This window comes from Protobothrops mucrosquamatus, unplaced genomic scaffold, assembly GCF_001527695.2.
Source record: "Protobothrops mucrosquamatus isolate PMUCROS unplaced genomic scaffold, P.Mucros_1.0 scaffold_176, whole genome shotgun sequence".
NCBI classification, from domain to species: domain Eukaryota; kingdom Metazoa; phylum Chordata; class Lepidosauria; order Squamata; family Viperidae; genus Protobothrops; species Protobothrops mucrosquamatus.
Genome location: NW_015386252.1, coordinates 331952 through 350961, shown reverse-complemented (window position 1 = coordinate 350961; position 19010 = coordinate 331952). Strand labels below are relative to the sequence as shown.

The following is a 19010-nucleotide window of genomic DNA, read 5'->3' as shown; positions in this document are numbered from 1 at the left end:
CCAGCTATAAGATTATTAGTCTCATTAAAGAAAGCACAAAAGCATAATAAAGCTAAGAGATTTGTACTTCTAAACATTTAAATTTTGTTTTTTATATAAATTCTGAATGTCTTGTGTAGCTTCAACTATTACGAGATAACCGATCAGAAAGAGGACACAAGAAGAACAGTTCAGTAAAAACAGCCAGCAGGTAAGTTTATAATACAGTGCAGTTTATAGTTTACATTCTAATTAAATCACAAGCTAATATTTTACCTAGTTGGATAACTGCTAATCATACAGTGAGATGCAGTGACTATCTCTGCCTCTGACTGCTTAAAAGGGAGGCACAGGTAACACCAAATATAATCTTTTTTATATAATCAGAGAAGCAAGTTAATACATATAGAATAAAATAAATATTTGTTTCTTTTTTTTGTACATCTTCTATGTCTGTCTACTATCTATTTATCTCCATAGCATATTTAGGAACAGTAAAGCTTATACCCCCTTTGCACTATGTCACCTAGGACAGCAATGCAGCCATATAAAAGCACAACTGTCTTTAAAATGAGATTTGATTTACCATGAATAAAATAGCAGTTCCTCTGTTTATCACATATTTTTCAAAAGCATTACAAGTGCAACCTACCATTGTTTTGTTCACAATATTAGAAATGAGAGTTACAGTATGAATCAAAGGGTTGATAGAAATATTAAGACTTGGATTTTATGGCCAGTGAATCCATTACTAAAATAACATAGTTGATTTTTCCCCCCAAAAAAATTGATCTCTGGAGGATCTGAAAATTGCTCCAATCGACAGGTTGAGTGATACTAAAGGAAAATATAAAATTAAAATCAATAATCTATTTGGTGGGGAGGTGTTTATTTATTTACCGTAAACATAACTCACATTTACTCATGTTCTTGTTTTATCAGAAACAGCTTTGTTGAGCGTCAGATTATTTTCATATACAAAGTCAGTTATATTTGTTTATTTATACTATCTTCTATTTTGATACTCTGTAATCATGAGGGTGCTGAAAAAATAAAAATTGGGCTGAAGAGAGATTAGAACAAAAACTTATGGTGATAAGGCATTTTTTTTTCATCAGGTTTCTTTCACCTTTCATCAAAATCTCTTTTAAAATGAACGATTGTCCATTTTCTCCTGATAATTCAGATGACTATGTTTTTGTTACAGAGATGTAACAAATTCAGTAGCATTAAAGTGATTCTTATTTGATCTTTTAGAAGCAAGATATGGCAATCTCGCCTTTTTTCCACACGTCATCTGTTCATTGGGACAGACTTTTAATTTACCTTAGATAAGAAATTTTTTAATTGCAATATATTTTTGCCAAAAATAAGTGAAACCATCAATACAGCATTTTTCAACTGCTGTGAATAGATGTGGTTAATAAAATAATATATTGAATTTTGCATTTCATAACCAGAAATATCATAATTTAATGTGGATTTTGTGATACATAGTAATAGTATCAAAGAGAGAAATACTATGTATGCAATTGAAATATAAAATAGAGGCTATCAGTTGATATTTTTTTTAAAAAAACAACAACAATGTGCTATTTTTATATTACCCTGTCCATTGAAATGTCAATCCAATAGAAGAATAATTTCAGGCTCTCTGGACTGAAAAATCCAATGAAAGTAGAGTGAAATTAGGCAAGTAGTGGAGAGCCAATTGGGAAATTAACATGCAGTATTTTGAAAGAAGCAGGCAAAGACCTCAAGCAAGTTCTAAAAGTGGACAGGGCCAGTTAGGCTATTAATGGGGAAGGGAAAAGAGAGGTTGGGGTATCATTACTCTGAAACTTCGAAAAAAAATCTTGCCCCTTTCATCTTCTCTTCTGCAACTTGATATGATTTAACATAAGGAATAGCTGTATCAGGACAGAATGCCCCAAGACCATCCAGATTGACTTGGCTCCAGAGACTAGCAACTAGATCCTTTGATCAAAGTACTGGTTTGATTTAGATTGCCTTGAAGCTAAGAATGCCCTATTTTCTTTTTTCTTTTAAACAAATAAACAAATACATAAATAGGAAATCTACAGACGTGTTTTATTATCAATTTATTATTACCGAAATGACAATACAAGCAACTTTGTAGTAAAACGGAAGCAGTTAGAACTTTCTGACAGCAGTTGATAATAGTAGCCTGAGCCTGAAATTCAACTCAGTTTTGACAATTTTAGCTGCTCAACTAATAAATCATTCACCTTGTCCCACTTTTATAATCCTGGCTGAGATTTGCAGCAAACAATTTAGTCCCCTTAATGCAGAAGGAGAAATCTATCCAAACTGATTTGAATGCCATTTTGCTTTGTCAAATTGTACCCAAATACTAGATCAGATAATTAGATCAATCTTGACTGCCCAATGATGTTTTCTTAAGTAACCAGTCTCCCTCTCTCAGTCCTGCAGGATATTTAAAATTCTATCACAGTTTCCAAGCTGAGTAGGGCTTTAACATTAGCTTAGTTTGATGTTCCGCCATCCATTGTTCTAGAAAATAACTTTCACTAGCCAATTGTATCTAAAGGCCCAGGCACTTTAGATTCACTGCAGTAACTTCCAAGATCGGTAAAATGAGGACCCAGAGTGTTGGGGACAATATGCTGATATTGTAAACCACCCAGAAAGTGTTGTAAAGCACTATGTGGTAGTATATAAGACTAAGTGCTATTACTATTTAGTGAAAACTTTTCAAAAGAGAGAAAAGTGATTGTGAGGAGGTGGAAAGATAATGTGGTTTGGCTAACAAAGGCTTGATCAGGAATATTTATAGAGTTGATGACATAAATTATCTAAGGTGAAGAGAGGGAATTGATATAATAGGATCCGTTTTAGAATTCTCAAGGAAATTGTACTTCTACAACTAAAATGAGTTTAAGCTATTTGTCTTTTTTATGCATTGTTCCTTAACACAGAAATGTTCCTAAACATAGAATAATCTTTTGTTTTAATTAGAATTTAAAAATGAGTTCCTATGCCACAGTAGTAGGAAATTTCCACAAAAAATATTTACCTTTGATTCTGTTTTAAATGCTGTTTCTCAATATTTTCATAGATTTTTTTAGCCTTGGTATTCTGAATGTTGTGCTCTGATCATATTAGTGATTAACATCAGATGTGTGTTACCTATGACTTGTTTATAAGACAAAATATTGGTTTAGATTTGCCTTGGTCATAGTCATATACTTCTGATCAATTCCAGCTCATGCCCAATTATATTACATTCTATTAACATAATTCAGCAGATGTTGATATTTAAGTGCTTTCAGGCATCCACATCTTGGACAGCTGTCTTAGAGCTTGGGGAAAAGGCAAACATTTAGAGTTAAATGCTGAACATATGCTTAAATTACTAATTAGAAGCAAGAAAAAAACCCCACTGCATTATCCTTTCTGAGGACAGCAAGACTCTAATACAGGTATTTAAAAATCTTTTTTGGTTGGCATAAAGTTCATGAGTCTCTAGAGGCACAGTGATGGAGCACATTAAGAATAACTCTACAATTGGACTTCATTTTTTGGCAGGTTTTCTTTCTCAGAAAAATTACAACCTGCTTACTGCCGCTGACTCTACAAGAGGCTCCGAGTTTGAATAAGGCTTAGAACACTTAGCAGGTGTTAGTGTACTATGCATGAACACAAGTCTATTTGCAAAAAGAAATGGTTTCCCTCCCACACACAGATACACACTCATGGTCACATTTGTTACTGTTCCTTGTAACAAATGTATTGGCATTAATGGCCTAATCTCAATATGCTGGAATAAAATGAAAAAAGTGTGTCAGGATTGAATTCTTCCATCACATGGAATATTTAAGTATATAAAAAGGGATGGTCATAGTTCTTCTTGGTAAATACAATAACACTTTGAACAGTGTGGAAGCAGATGTTTCAGTGTGCGTTATGTTGATGATCTCATTGTTCTAACTAAACCTGAGGAAAGACTTCATAACTAGGCAAGCCAATAACTAAATCCAGTGTAGAATTCTGATTATACTTTCTCTGTTCCACTTAACCATAACATCCATGTCTATTTTCAAGTGCATTTTTTTTATTAAGAAGCAAATTATTGTACAGGCTTTTGTACTATAGGCTAGAAGGGAAAAATCAAAACACAGTTAGAAATTTCTTAGTAATACCTTTGCAAATGTGTTACATGTGTATCCCACAGTTTCTCTAAGCAAGATTTATCCTTACTGTACCTCTCAAGGATCTAAAGCCCAGGGGTCAAACTCGCCACGTCACGTGACATGTCGCGACGTATCATGACTCTTTTTACATTGCCGGCAATGGTGTGGGTGCGGCTTTGGTATGATTAAACTGGCCCACGGGCCTGCAGTTTGACACCCCAGATCTAAAGGCTGAAAGACTTGGCTTGAAGGTTATGTTTTCTACTTCATAGCAGGAACACATTTTATTTTTAAAGCTGTGTAGAAAGAAATATTTTGGTTACTGAACTTTACTGTCTTCTGTATCTTAATATCTACTTTAAAATACAGCAACAAACAATTTACAATTTTTAATGAAGAACTCACCTATTACTTTCTCTGGCTTCTATCCTATATATTGAAAAAGAGAGAGAAAGACAGAGAGAGCTCTCCTATCTATCAAAAGCAGAAAGTAAAATAAACTCTTATAAGATAAACGCAATGATTTATGCAACTTTATGATTGAAGAGGATTTTTTTTCTATACAGAGATGCTTCTGCAGTGCTACTTTTTTAAAAAATGGAAAAAATGTCTCAGAAATGTCTTTACAGTTTTGTTTTCTGTTCTGGTATAAAATTGAGTAATACGTTACTTTCAAAATAACTGTATATTTCTGAGAAATAAAACTTCCTTAAAATATGTGTTTTAATAGGAAGAAATTGCTATTTGTATACTTCAACATTTTACTCAGAGATTAGTAGAAGCCACTGCTGTGAGATCTTAAGTCTTCTATAACATCTGTAAAGTTAAGGAAGAAATCTATGACATTCTGTACTAAGTAGGCATGCAGTCTGAGTAAGGAATTTCATTTTCTTTCAATCTACCTTTTTGTGGTAGAAATTTTGGTACAATTTGCCAAGATAACACTTGTAAAAATAACATCTCTATTAGAAAAACAACTATCACTCTAGGCTAAAATTGTTAGACAATAATATACTTCATTTTGTTATGAACAATGCATGAGATTTCAGTCAACTGATTTCACTGAGCAGTGAAAGAAGTAGGACATGTAATGTCAACATGGGGAACAAATACCTTTTTGAAAAAAAGAAGTAGTTGTTTCAATTTGTAAAAGTTCTCCATATTTATTAAATATATGACAAATCTCAGAAAATTAAGAAATGAGCCCAAGGTTTATGTTTTCTAAATGGCTCACAGAAAAAGGCTTGTGGGAGGCCTATTCTGAACAGTATAGTACAGGGAGTCCTCAACTTATGGCCACAATTGAGCCCAAAATTTCCGTTGACAGTAGTTAAATGAGTTTTGCCCAATTTACAACCTTTCTTGCCACAGTTGTTAAGTGAATCACTGCAGTTGTTAAGTTAGTAACATGATTGTTAAGTGAACCTGGCTTCCCATTGGCTTTGATTGTCAGAAGATCGCAAGGTGATTACATGACCCCAGGACACTACAACTGTCATAAATAACATGCATGACAATAAGTTGCCAAGCATCCGAATTTTGATCACATGGCCATGGAGATACTGCAACTGTCGTGTCAAAAAGTTACTTTTTTCAGTGCTGTTGTAATGTTGATCACTAAATGAATGGTTGTAAGTTGAGGACTACCTGTATTAATTGTAGACAGATATTTTTCTTCGTAATATAACTTGCCCTGTCTTGCATCAGCATTTAACTCTCTAGGTTGCAACATGTTACAAACAAAAAGAGAGAGATGCTTGATGAAAGTTGCCGCAGAATCATTCCTACTACAACAGAAAAGTTTGGTCTGTGAAACAGAGTGATTAGATATTTCCAGATACTTATTTCAAGTTCTTCAAATTCTGAGTGGACCATTGAAGTACAGACATACTGATTTACATTGCTGAAGAGCAACTTACATAAGAAAGCCATGGGTATTATTGCAAATGATCATTGTGAGAGTCAGAAGACTCCCAGGGAAAATTCCCTGGGAATCTATGGGCATAACTGCAATTCCCATAGCAACTTTCCACATTCTAATTTGGTATCACAGCTTCTAAGTGGAATGCAGAAAGCTGCAGTTTAGTTGTAACCTTCAACTAAATTGTGTATTTTCTACCTTTCATTTCAAGCAGTTTTGGTGAACAGAACTGTGAACAAAAATCCATTATGTGAATGGCAATAGAAGGGCACAGTATATCATCATTTGGGCTGCACACATATAACATGTGGAAGACAATCTATTTTTGCATCAGTAATTTTAAAACTATAGGATAATATAGCTAGACAATATTGCATTTCAAGGAATGTCTTCTATATCAACTATCCCTCTTTCTAACTGTTGTAGTTTCCCTTTTTCAACCTGCAAATAACAATGCGTCACCATTTTCATAGTGGTGATTTTATTTTTCTTTCTTTAGTTTTATGCTTTTTCACATTGTTCTTGATTCAGGTAGCTTAGTTAGGTAAAACTATCAGATGGCAAAAGGGAAAATAAATATCTTATGATCTATTAGCTTTCTTTCTTTTCAAGATAGTAGCTGACTTTTAAATTGCATTTTAAAACCTAGTATGAATGTTCTAAACCACAAATTAAGACCAGAGTACTATGAAAAGTGCAACAGATAAGATATACACACATTTTGTGGGATCTATACTGAAGAGGATAACATTCAATTTTGCAGGATTGTTTATTTTTCAGTATCAATAAAACAAAATATATTTTAAAAACCAAATGGCAAGTTAGAGGTTGGAAATCCAGAATACGTACAATTTAGAAACAATTATCTACATTACTTAGTGTTAATGTACACGGGCCACAATGAGAATTGAATGTATGCATTCTCCTCTTCTGTATCACTTTATGGTAAAGTGCATGAAGGTGCCCAAAAGCTTTTCTACTGAAAGAGAGCAAGTTCAAATCTTTATCTATTGTTTTTCTAGCTCTGATTACATGATGGGCTGTGAACACAGATGTTTCCACAATTCTCATAGCGTCAGCAGAAAAGAAGAGAGAGGACAAAGAGAAATGCAAAGCTATAGAGTAGACCAGACATGTCAAACTCGTGACGTCGCGCAACGTATCGGGACTGTTTTGCCATTGCCAGGAATGGGGTGGGTGCAGCTTCTGTGTGACGTGTCCAGCCCACGGACTGGCAGTTTGACACCCCTGGAGTAGACAGTTTTTTCAGCTCGGAGGGTCCAAAGCACCAAGGCAAGACAAGAAACAATAGATAGAAACTAATCAAGGAGAGAAGCAACTTGGGATTAAGGAGAAACTTCTGAACAATTAACCAGTGGGACAGCTTGCCTTCAGATGTTGTGGGTGCTTCATCACTGGATGTTTTTAAGAAGAGATTGGACAGACAACTTTTCTGAAATGGTATATGGTCTCCTGCTTCAACAGGGGGTTGGACTAGAAGACTTCCAAAGTCCCTCCCAGCTCTTTCCTGATTGATTGTACATGAGGTCACATGAGTAGCCAAACCCTTTTACTGTAGATACACTTCTGTTTTTCCCCATCGACATCTTTTCCTTCCTGCATTCTTTTTTTACCGATTCAGAAACAAATTCACTACGAAAAATATATGGCTTTTCCACAGCTACTTACTGCAGGCTGCTGGCCTTTATGAGTCGGAACACTAGTAGTATTATTCCTTTCAGGTAGCTGGCCTTATATTTACTAGTTTGTGAAAATTGAGGACTCCTTACAGCTCTAAGGGCCATGCTTTTTGTAACCACATTTATCCCCAGAAATTATCTCTATTGATGGTAAGGTTTTTGTGTTTAGCCTTGTCATTCTTGGAATTCATTTGATTTATTTAAATAATATATCAATCTTCAAGCAATGCATTTCGATACTTTTTAAAATAAAACATCTTTTTCTAGTAGGCAAGCCAAACGCTAAGTAGTCCTCGCCTTTCAGTTATTCATATAGTGACTGTTCAAGTTTATAAAGGCACTGAAAAATGACTGGTCCTCACTCTTATAATTGTGATTTGATTTATTTAATCACTGCAGTGATTTGCTTAATAACTATGGCAAAAAAGATTGTAAAATTGGGTACAACTTACTCAACAACCACTTTGCTTAGCAACAGAAATTCTGGTCCCAATTGTGGTCATAGTCAATAATATGTCATCTTTGATTATGAAATCTTGTCCAATTCATGGCGATTTCACACTTTCTGATCTTGAATAGTTTCTTTCAGTTGTTTTATGCTCTGCCTGTTTGATGGTGTCTAGATGTCATGCTTTTTGGTAGCCTCGTTCCTTTTATTGCTAATCATTCTGAACATAACTGCCTTTTTCAATGAGTTTGAGTGCATGATGTGGCCAAAATAAGGCGAAATTTTGTGATTTTGCCTTTCAGCAATATGTCTGGCTTTATATGCTCCAGTACTTGTTTGTTTGTCGCTTTTGTGTCCAAGGAATGGGCAGAAGTCTTTTCCAACACCACAGTGCAAATGAGTCAACTTCCTTCCTGTCTGGTTTTTGATGGTCCAACTTTTGCAACTGTGGCTAGCTTTGGGAAACACAATAGTGTGGACTAACCGGCATTTAATCTGATGTCCTTGTTCTTCCATACTTGATTTATGCTTATCGTTCCTGTGTGGAATTTGAAGCTTTAATTTTGGATCCCATTCACTGCTTTGATTAATCTGCAATCCTTGGAAAATGAATTCTTGCATGCATTCAATCTCTTCATTGTCAGTTGTTATTTTGATATTTCCATCCCTTGCAGTGGTCATGAACTTCATCATTTTGATATAAAGGAAGAGCCAAATTTCTTGCTTTCTTTTTTTAATCCTTTTGATCAGATATTTCTGGTCTGGAAGGAGAGAGCCCATTCCAAGGGAGGGGCAAGACAGCAACATAGCCCAGACCTCAAAAGGAGGCAAAGCAAGACAGTTAGGATAGATTCTCTCTAGAATCTCCAAGGGTAAATTAATGAAGGTGACAATATATAGGTTTAGTCTGGCAAGACTCTGTCTGTTGGTGTGAGCAAATAAAGAGTTGGACTTCCCCATGGTTCATTGTCCACCAATCAATTGTATTCATTTTGTCATGGGAACATTCTGAGCACCTCAGAGTTTTTCCAGGTTTGACCTTGGGGGATTGGGACTGTCCCGGGTTCCGTCAGCTCACTTAAATTCCTCAATTCCCTCCCAGGTTTTCCTTGCATTGCAATACTTTCCCTCTCCCCTTCCTGTTTCTGTTGTCTGGTTGCGAGCAGGGGTGCGTGGCGAGTCAACCATGATATGAACTTTGGCTGGATTATTCTATATTGTTTTTGGGCTGGACCTGACATCTTCTTTGATTTCTGGAGGGAGAGATGTGTGATTAGGGATTATGAATGACTCTTTTTCCAATGTTTACTCTAATTTTTGATCCTTCAAGTTCCAGCTTCCTCGTGATCACTTAAGCATACAAATTGAATAATAGGTGAAAACTACAACTTTCTCCAGTCCTTTCTCTATGTTGAACCAATCAGTGTCTCCACATTGTGTTTGTACAGTGTCTTTCTGATTTGTGTACAGTGACTACACCAACTTAACAGATGTATTGGCATCCCCAAGTTTTCTAAGGCTTTCTCAGCTTGTCATGATTGACACAATTAATGGCTTTCTTATATTCAGTAAAGCATATGTAGATGTTCTTTTGATATTCTTGAGCTTTCATAATCCATTATAGATTTGCAATATGGCCCTGGTGCCATGACTCCTTCTGAACCAGCTTAAACAACTGGTAATTCTCTTTCAGTGGTCAGTACCAGATGTTGTTGTATGATCTTGAGGAGAGTCTTGCTAGCATGAGGGATGAGGGCAAATGTGTGGTAATTGCAGCAATCCTTGGAGTCACCCTTTTTTGAAAATGATATGAACATGGATCATTTCCAATCCTGTGATCGTGTATTAGCTTCACAATTTTTTCTGGCATGAGGTTGTGATTGTGGGTGGTACAGGCCTAAGCAATTCTGCAGGGATGTATCGGCACCTGGGGCCTTGTTATTTAACAGTTCGCTCATTGTCCACACAACTTTTTCCTGAAGGATAGCTGGTTCTATTTCTATTTCCTTTTCCCCATCATTGTTCTTGTTGCTGGCATGTAGCTCTTATACATGCCATCTTTATCCCCCCTTAAATCAAGATTAAGTATTAATCATGAACTCATACGGATTGGTTTATTTCTTTAATGTGTTGATGTCTTGCCTGTTAGATATCCTAAATAGTCAAGAAAATTAATTAGTATATATTTTCCATAGAATTGTATGTATACATGTGCCTTGGATGGACGGACAGTTGTGAGGAACACGACGGAGGAAGGCTGAACATTTATTCTATATACAGTGTAATCCTAAAAAAAAACTATCTAGAATTAAACTTAATTAAGGCTTCAGTTTTACCTCTTGCTGTAAATGAAAATACATGAAATCATTTTGTGTTCTATTTATCACATCATACAGGAAAATTAAGCGTTTTAGTTAAACATGCTTAACAAAAAATGCTTTTTATCAATTCGAAGATGAATAAAAGTTTAGCATTTTATCTTTTCAAAGCTATATCTGATACTATTATCAAAACTATTATCCAGTAGCAGAGAAAAGGAAGAAAAAAAAGTCAAAAGGTTCTAGAGCCATCTGCAGGAAGTCATTGATAGTGTGCCAAGGTCTTGTTCCTATTTTCAGAGAATGTCATGATTTTAGTTACTTGAGACCCTGGATAACAAGATAAGATCAAGTACAGAGTTTGCTTCTTTAAAAAATATACAAGAAAAATAAATTAAGATGCAATTCACTGCAGTGCAGTCCTTTTTGAATCATACGTTCAGAAGTGCTGTTCATACAGTTTTTGTGCTTGCATAAAATAAATACTACTTTCATTTTTTCTTCAATGTTCCCCCCCCCCCCTGAATTTCACATTCCAGTAGAGTCCAGATGCCATATGATAAAAAAAGCTTTTAAGAATTAGGAACTATATGATAATATGCTTTTTTAAAAAAAATCTGTAATTTTGCCTTTTTTCTAATGATTTTTTTTAAATTAAATGTAGAAAAAAATAGAATATTAGGTATGATTATATAGAATAACAATATCATCCCCAACACTTTTTTAGGAAACAAATCCATTAATTTTGATGGATTTAGAGTTATAACAAGGAAAGTAGCCTTGTTTATTGAAGCAAATTTCTACATTTTTAAATTTAAAATCTTAGTTTTATATATTCATATCAATTATCAGTTCCAGAAGATGTATTACCATTAGTATTTGTACTAATATATTTGTTATTTATTAAAATCATGTGGTTGAAGGTCTCCTAGTCCCATTCCCTGTGCAAGACAGAATTTCTGAGACCATTTCAAACAAATTTATTTTTAAACCTACAGGAGAACAAAAGCTATAATACTCTGTTTCCAAGATTATTGCATAACCATTATAAGATAGAACAGTATCGCTGATACTGATACTGTTCTGGGAGATAAAGTCCATACATCTTAAAGTTGTCAAATTTGAAAAATGCTGATGTAGAACATACCAATTTTCTGGTTGGTGTTCATTATCATGTTGTGTTACAATAAGAAAACCCACTAATAAAATTGTGTCGAAGTTGGGATATAGGAAAGACAAGGTTAGGGACAGATTATCATGGACATATCTATCGATGTGGTCACAAAGAGTTGAAAACAACTTGATGGCACATAATCAAATGAGGAACTTTACAGGCTACTTTCTGAGGTTTGTAAGAATTTAGCATACGGTGGTTTTCCCATATGCTAAAGTCATAAATAACTTTTCTATACAGTTTTCATTTTAAAGAAACTCACTTCTTCAAAAGTGCTTTTTAAATCAGCATATATGGAGGTTTCTCTTCTAATAATACAACTTCAGAGTCACAGTAGAGCAAAGTGGAATGGGTCAAAGTGATCTGTTTGTAATAGATTCAGTCCTCATTGGTCAGTTATACCAGTTGTTCATAGTTATTAAAAGATGTAGGGTTAGTAACATTTCAATGTCATGTACTGTTTAGGAAACTGTAGAAATTAAAATAGCAACCATATTCTGTCTTTTAGTTTTGAGTACAGTGGCTGGTAAGAATTATTTGGGAAAGTTACAAGAAATAATTGCTGTGCAACATAATAAAGTATGAAATTAAATTAAATTATAAAGGAAATAGATATTCAAAAGGGAAGAAACAGTTGTGTTGGTATCAAATAGCATATATCTAACTAAATCTTTTTTAAAATAATAGCTGCTAATACATTTTCAGTCTCATAATTTTTTTTCTATGATTCAGAATTTGATATTTTATTACATCTATTCTTGTAATTTGTCACTTAAGAGCAAATACTTTATATTCTATATTTTAATATAAATAAATATTGAAATCTTCTGTTTGCTATTTTACTTAATGTTAGAAGATATGAGAATAAGCAGTGTGTGTTTGGTCTGCTCATGTAAATTCACACTAGTCTGGCTTTTCCAGCCAATTTTTTCCTTTTGCCACAATTCTGTTGCCACCTTGGTACTTGCAGGCCTGCTTCACAGTTGTACAGCTGATGCCCTGTCGAGGCTTATATCCTTCTTAGTGACAATGAGTGTTCTTGCCAAATGCCAGGGACCATAGTCGCATCTGTTTGTCTTCTGAGCTTGTCTGAGGCTGTTCAGAACACTCTTTATCCAGAGGGCAGCTTTAACTAGGCTTAATGCTCTGGAAAGCTTTGTTTGTAAATGTGTACAAAGAGGCGACAAGTTTATGTTGTCTTTCCTTTAGAATTATTCCCTTTGACACAACTTGCTCGAGTCCCTGTCATCGGCATGTCAACAGCCAGGTTTTCAGGCAAGGTGGTCTTAACAAGTTCTCTAGCCCTGCCATCTAGTATCCCAAGCTCTCTGCCAGAATATTGTTTATAAATGATAGCTTGGAGCTATCTATGGATAAATAGAGAGGAATCAAGGGAATTAACTCTTTTTAATCTTCAAGGCTACAGTTTCATGCTAAGAAACATATAGGCAAGGCTGTTGAGTGACATTTTGTTTTCCCAGGTCCCATTGAAGCTATTTGAAATGTATAATTCAGCAAGACATTAGTATTTTTGGTAAATATTAATTTAGTTTTATCATAGCCTTTTTTATTTTTTTTTGCTTTTTTCAAAAAGTAAATATATGCCAAGACTTTGAGAGGAGCTTATATAAGATAACTAGAAAAAGTAACATCATTAAAAGAATATAAATCTATTATTTAAAGAAGTTGCTGTTATGATTACAGCTTCGTCCCCTACCTCATTTCCTGCTTACAGGCATTTGCTTCTCTCCAAGGGGAAGTGGGCTTTATTTTCAATGATGATTGTAGCATCTAACCTCTATTAAAAGTTTGATATTTTGGGTAGCACCCATAGTATTTTCTTTAAAAAAAATAATTTTTGATATAAAGCATCTTAAAGACAACTTCAGAAGCACTGTTTACAATGAAAAATAGATGGGTAAGTGGACTCACTCATTCTGCTTTTGGCTGTAGGATAAACTTCCCAGGTATTATTCACAGAGCTTTTCATAGAAATAGATTATTATTACTAGAATAGATTTGCAGTTTGAGGAAACCATTGTGTGTATATAATTGTCTCCTTCAAATTGCTTTTTAGTTTCACTTTTCACCATGTCATATCAACATGCAGAATAGCTGCTTAACTTTTGTGTTTTATTGGAGAGGGCAGGGGATATTTTTAGTAATAATTATTATTCATTTTCCACTTCTTATCATAGTGTTTAATTGTTTTCAGCCTGCTGAAAATGCCTTTTCCTCAAAACAGTAGCAAATTTAGAAAAAAGAAAGAAACTCACTATCAATATTCGTACCTTGGTTAGTGATCAAATTGCTATGCTTTGCAGAGACGAATGATTCATTTATGCTGAAGAAACAGAACTGCCTTTCACACATACATTGATTTTAAATTAAAAAGCAACTGCGATGTTTTGCACAAAGGGTGACAACTATAACAAAGTAGTCCTTACTTAGTATTGTTTGGTACAACTTCATTGTATGTGCCAAGTGAGAAACAGAGAGGGGGATCTAAATTCCATAATCTAACTAATCAATAATCCAGATATCTCAATGCAGTGTAACAGATAATCAATTTGAAAAGAATTACTTAAGCAGAGCTAGCTATTATTCTTGCTACTAAGGTCTTCAGGTTCAATTGGCTGACTTTATTAATTTTTATCTTTCATCCTATTTGAATTCTGGTTTCCCTCTTTCTCATGCCTTTTCATACTCTTTTCATTATATCAGTCCTATATTTAGAAGTCCACTGCTTTTGATGCTAAATAATTTTAGGAGCTGGTTTCAGCAAAGAAGGAAAGCTTAAGTTATATTAAATTATCTGCTTGTAATCTTTCCATTCTTTTAAGAGATAAATTTAACATTATATGAAATCTAACTGGTTAGAACATTGACATCAGATATTTCTGACTCTTGGTGATTTTATAGGCAAGTGCTCTCTCCATGCTACACTTCAAGCACAGCTTCTTTGTATCAGCTTTGATGGTATCAAGCCAATAAGTTCTTTGTTTGCCCCTTCTTCTTCATCCACTAATCATTCCTAGCATTATTGACTTCTCCAATGAATTTGCATGCAAGACATGGCCAAAGTAAATCAGATTTAGTCTTGTCATTTTGGCTTCAAGTGAAGTTTCTGGTTTTATACAATTCAACACCTCCCAGTTGGTTATTTTGGATGTCCATGGTATATGCAATAATTTACATTAGCACCACAGTTCAAAGGCATTGATTCTTTTTCGATCAGCCATTATTAGTGTTCAACTTTCACACCCATACATCATTACCTGAAGGTAGGACAAGAAGCAATGGATGGAAACTAATCAAGGAGAGAAACATCCTAGAACTAAGGTGAAATTTCCTGAAAGTTGGAACAATTAATCAGTGGAATAATTTGCCTCCAGAAGTTGTGAATGATCCAACACAGGGAGTTTTTAAGAAGAGACTGGTTTCCTGTCCTTTGCAACTCTGTTATTCTGTTAATAATAACCTGCTTTTTTATTTATATTATTAATAACCTGCTTTTTTATTTATATCAATATCTCTGCTTTTCTAAATATTATTCATATTAATCATTGAGTGTGGCCTAACATTATCCTGTGTTTGATTTGAGGTGTAAAACTGCCATCTTGAACAAATGTTGATCCAAGGAAGATAAATTCTCAAACTACTTCAATTTCCTTCTTGTTTATTTTAAACATTTTATGTCCATCTACAGCTGTTGACATTATCTTTGTTTTCCTGAATTTAAGACTCAATCCTACTTTTTCACTTTCATCCTTGGTTTTCCAGTTCATTCCAGGTCATCCTTATTTTTAGCAAACCATGTTGTATCACCTGCATATCTAAAATTATTTATGGTTCTGCCTTCAATCTTCACTTCCAAATCAGGCAGTTCTAGGTCTAATTTCTGCATGATCACTTCAACATACAGATGGAACAAAAATGGTAATAAAATACATTCCTGTCTAATTCCCTTACTAATCCTGAACCTATTTGTATCACCATAGAGTGTTCTTACTGTTGTCTCCTGATTGATGTACTGTTGTCTCCTGATCAGATCACTATCTGATAAGTCTGATTAGGTGGGTTTGGACATCAAAATCACACAAAGTTTATTGTGGTCTACATAATCAAAAGCTTTTCTGTAATCGATAAAACACATATAGATACCCTTTTGATATTCACGTGCTTTTTCCATAATTCATTTAATATTGGCAATGTGATCTCAGGTGTCGCACCCTTTTGTAAAGCCAGCTCGTACATCAGGTAATTCTTGATCAATAATGTTCTGCAGCCTCTTTAACATAATCTTGCTTGCATGAGAAATTAATGCAATCATGCAATAGTTGGAGCAGTCTCTAGCATTGCCTTTCTTTACTAATGGGATAAAAATGGATCTTTTCTATTCGTGAGGCCATTGACATATAGACCATATCTCTTGACACAGGGCAGTGATGATGTTAACTGGCACTGGTCCTAGTAATTCTGCAGATATTCCGTCAATACCTTGGGCTTTCCAGTTCTACAATTTTGCCATGGCCCATTATACTTCTTCTTTCAAGATGTTTGGTTCTTTAATAATTAGGCTGTTATCATTGTCATCTTGATGGTATGTCAAACTGCTATAGAGTCTGTCCATATACTCTTTCCACCTGTTCTTGAACTTCTGCCAGTCACTTACCAGTAGTACATTCCTGTTGCATTCCTGTCTTTAATGTTTCCTTGCCAGACTGAAAAGCTGGATCGCATCATTTTAACTACAGCAAACATGACCATAGTATGTCCCTTCTTGTTAACTTCTTCCAGATGTTGGCACTGTTTCTCCCACTGCCTATTTTGTCTTTCCTGACTTCACACTGGAAAATTGCATTCAGATTTTTGACTTACCTTTGGCTTTGGCTGCCTGAACAATGATCAGCTATTTTGATGGTGTCATCAGATAGCCACTTATTTCTTCTCTTTGGTTTTTGGTCGTGACATATACTTTCCCGCAATTTCCATGATGTTACCTTGAATCTCCCACCACTGTTCTTTTGAATGGTTCCCTTGTAGATTCAATAAATTTATCTAAGTTATGATAAACAACTTGAAAATGAAGTAAAATACATTTCTTTTCCATTTTGTTTTAAAACTCAAGTCAATTTTTTAAAAGATGCCACAAGTTTACAACTTATGAAAGACTATTGTTTACTTTTTTCCTCTGTTTAGTCAGAAAGGCTGCCAAATTGAGCAGTTTAAAGTATTAATATACATTATTTCTACAGTTACTGTATTTATAGTATATCATTCCTGCTTCCTGTTTATCAAAAAACTTGATTAGATTTCAGTTTTAGAGGAACTGTAGATTTCCATTCTTAGTGAGATTGTTTTAACTCTATCATGAATTTTATTACATCAACTTCCCAATGTAACTGCTTGCTTACCATTTTGCGTACATATCTCTGATTTCATTGCAGACAGACAAGCGTCCATTTAGGATCCTTATGTATGGGTGATATCAAACGAAGAAGAAAAGCAGCACCATTGCCAGGACCTGCTGGTAAGCAGATTCAGCATAATTAAATATGTTATTCATACATACATACAATATACACACATATACACATATAGCATATATATATATATATACACGCACGCGAGCACACATACACACACACACTTGAACATTTTAAAGCATTTTTAAGAGCTGGCCAAAGGGTTTTGAGGCTGCAGATCCTTTAAACCCTAGAGGGAATTAGTAATTACTAGGAAATTAATTCCATTGACCTTAGTGGGGTTCAGTTCTGAGTAATGTGCATGTGATTGCAGATTAAGTGTAAAAAAAGATCTAAAGCTGGGGAAAACAATATAAGTAGCTCAGTTATTGATCCTGATCTATTCTTTTCAATGATTTCTTCATGTAGAAAATGTGTTCTTCATTGGACGTGTTAATTCTGATTAGGACCATAGAAATAAGGGGAGATTAAACTTTTTCCTCTTTCCATCACAATTCTGTGCTAGCTATTCTCCTTATAACTAATGTTAACTAAATACATAGTAGCAAATAAAATTAAGAACAGCCTATTTTCTCTTGCCTGTATTTAGAAGTAGAGATCTTAGAGTTCCGATTTTGCGTTGCGGTGAGACAGGATGTAGGACGGCAGAGCTCTGCCTTCCACACCTGATTTTGTCATGTTGGGGGCCCTGAAAAAGGCCTAAAGTCACCCCGAAGAGGTGATGAAGAAGGAGGGGTGCCTTGTTGATCACAGAGACGGCGGTTTCTCTGTTCGATCTAAGGAAAGCCCTCTAAACTGGCAGGAGAAAGACCGGCCACACCTCTGCGGCTGGCCATTAGCTGCTGACAAGCAAAGAACAAAAGCTTTAATTAGCACACTGTAAACAACATGTTTGGACTGGGTGAGAATATTGACCCTTTCTTTAGTATTTTACAACTGAATTTCCTGGGAAAGGCTCCCAAGAAGCTTAAAACCTCTGGATGTGAACAGAAGTGGCGTTTTAAATTTTTTATGGGGAACAGAAATACACAATACTGAAGTGAAAGTAATACAAAGCTACAGTTTTGATAAATCTGAGAACTGAGATAAATTGTTAAGATTTTCTCTTTGGGAAAAAAATTATTGAGGTGAAATATAAGAAATCAACCTTTTGTTTTAAGAGTGGAAAATGGACTTTGAGTGACATCTAGTGGTGGATTTGAGTACAGCACTATAGCTTCTTGGCTGCTTGGGAAATTTCAGCTTAAGGGAGAACAACTGGCAATAAAGGAAAATATTTTAGCATATTTATCATCCTGATCTTCTTGGACTATAGATACCTACTGATCTTGGTCTTTTAATCTCAAGAGCTAGTGGGAGAGAAAGAAAAATTTGACTTTTGAATACATCTGGCTGCAGGGAGGTTGAATATTTTGAACACTTGGAACATTGTGGATTACAACCTTGCCTGATTGATAATTTTCAGGATACTTGAGACAAAGGATTACTATAAAATATTGCTATTAGGGCTGGATTATAAAGGCTATATATAAAGACCAGAAAACTAGAGGAAATTTTGTTCCACTCTTACTGAGACTGGTAATACTAAAGGATTTCTAGGAATGATGCCTCAAGAAAAAACAAATATCTTTCAGAAGGAAATAGTTTCTATGCTACAGCAAATTCATCAAACAAGTGTTGCACACAAAGAGGAAATAAAAATAAACCATAATGAGACTAAAAATAACCTAGATGATATAAAGGACCAAATCTCCAAATTTAAGCTACAACTGGAAAGCTCCCAGACAACAACTACAAAGTATAAAC

General features: G+C 34.7%; 1 protein-coding gene across 1 annotated transcript in view; it reads left to right on the top strand.

The window, feature by feature from the left end:
* Positions 1–19010, top strand: part of GPATCH2 (G-patch domain containing 2) — a 94726-nt gene that overhangs the window by 59870 nt on the left and 15846 nt on the right. The window contains exons 8-9 of the mRNA XM_015822507.1: positions 120–190; positions 17166–17248. Of these exons, the coding sequence (XP_015677993.1) occupies positions 120–190; positions 17166–17248 (154 nt within the window). The remainder of the gene's footprint in view (positions 1–119; positions 191–17165; positions 17249–19010) is intronic.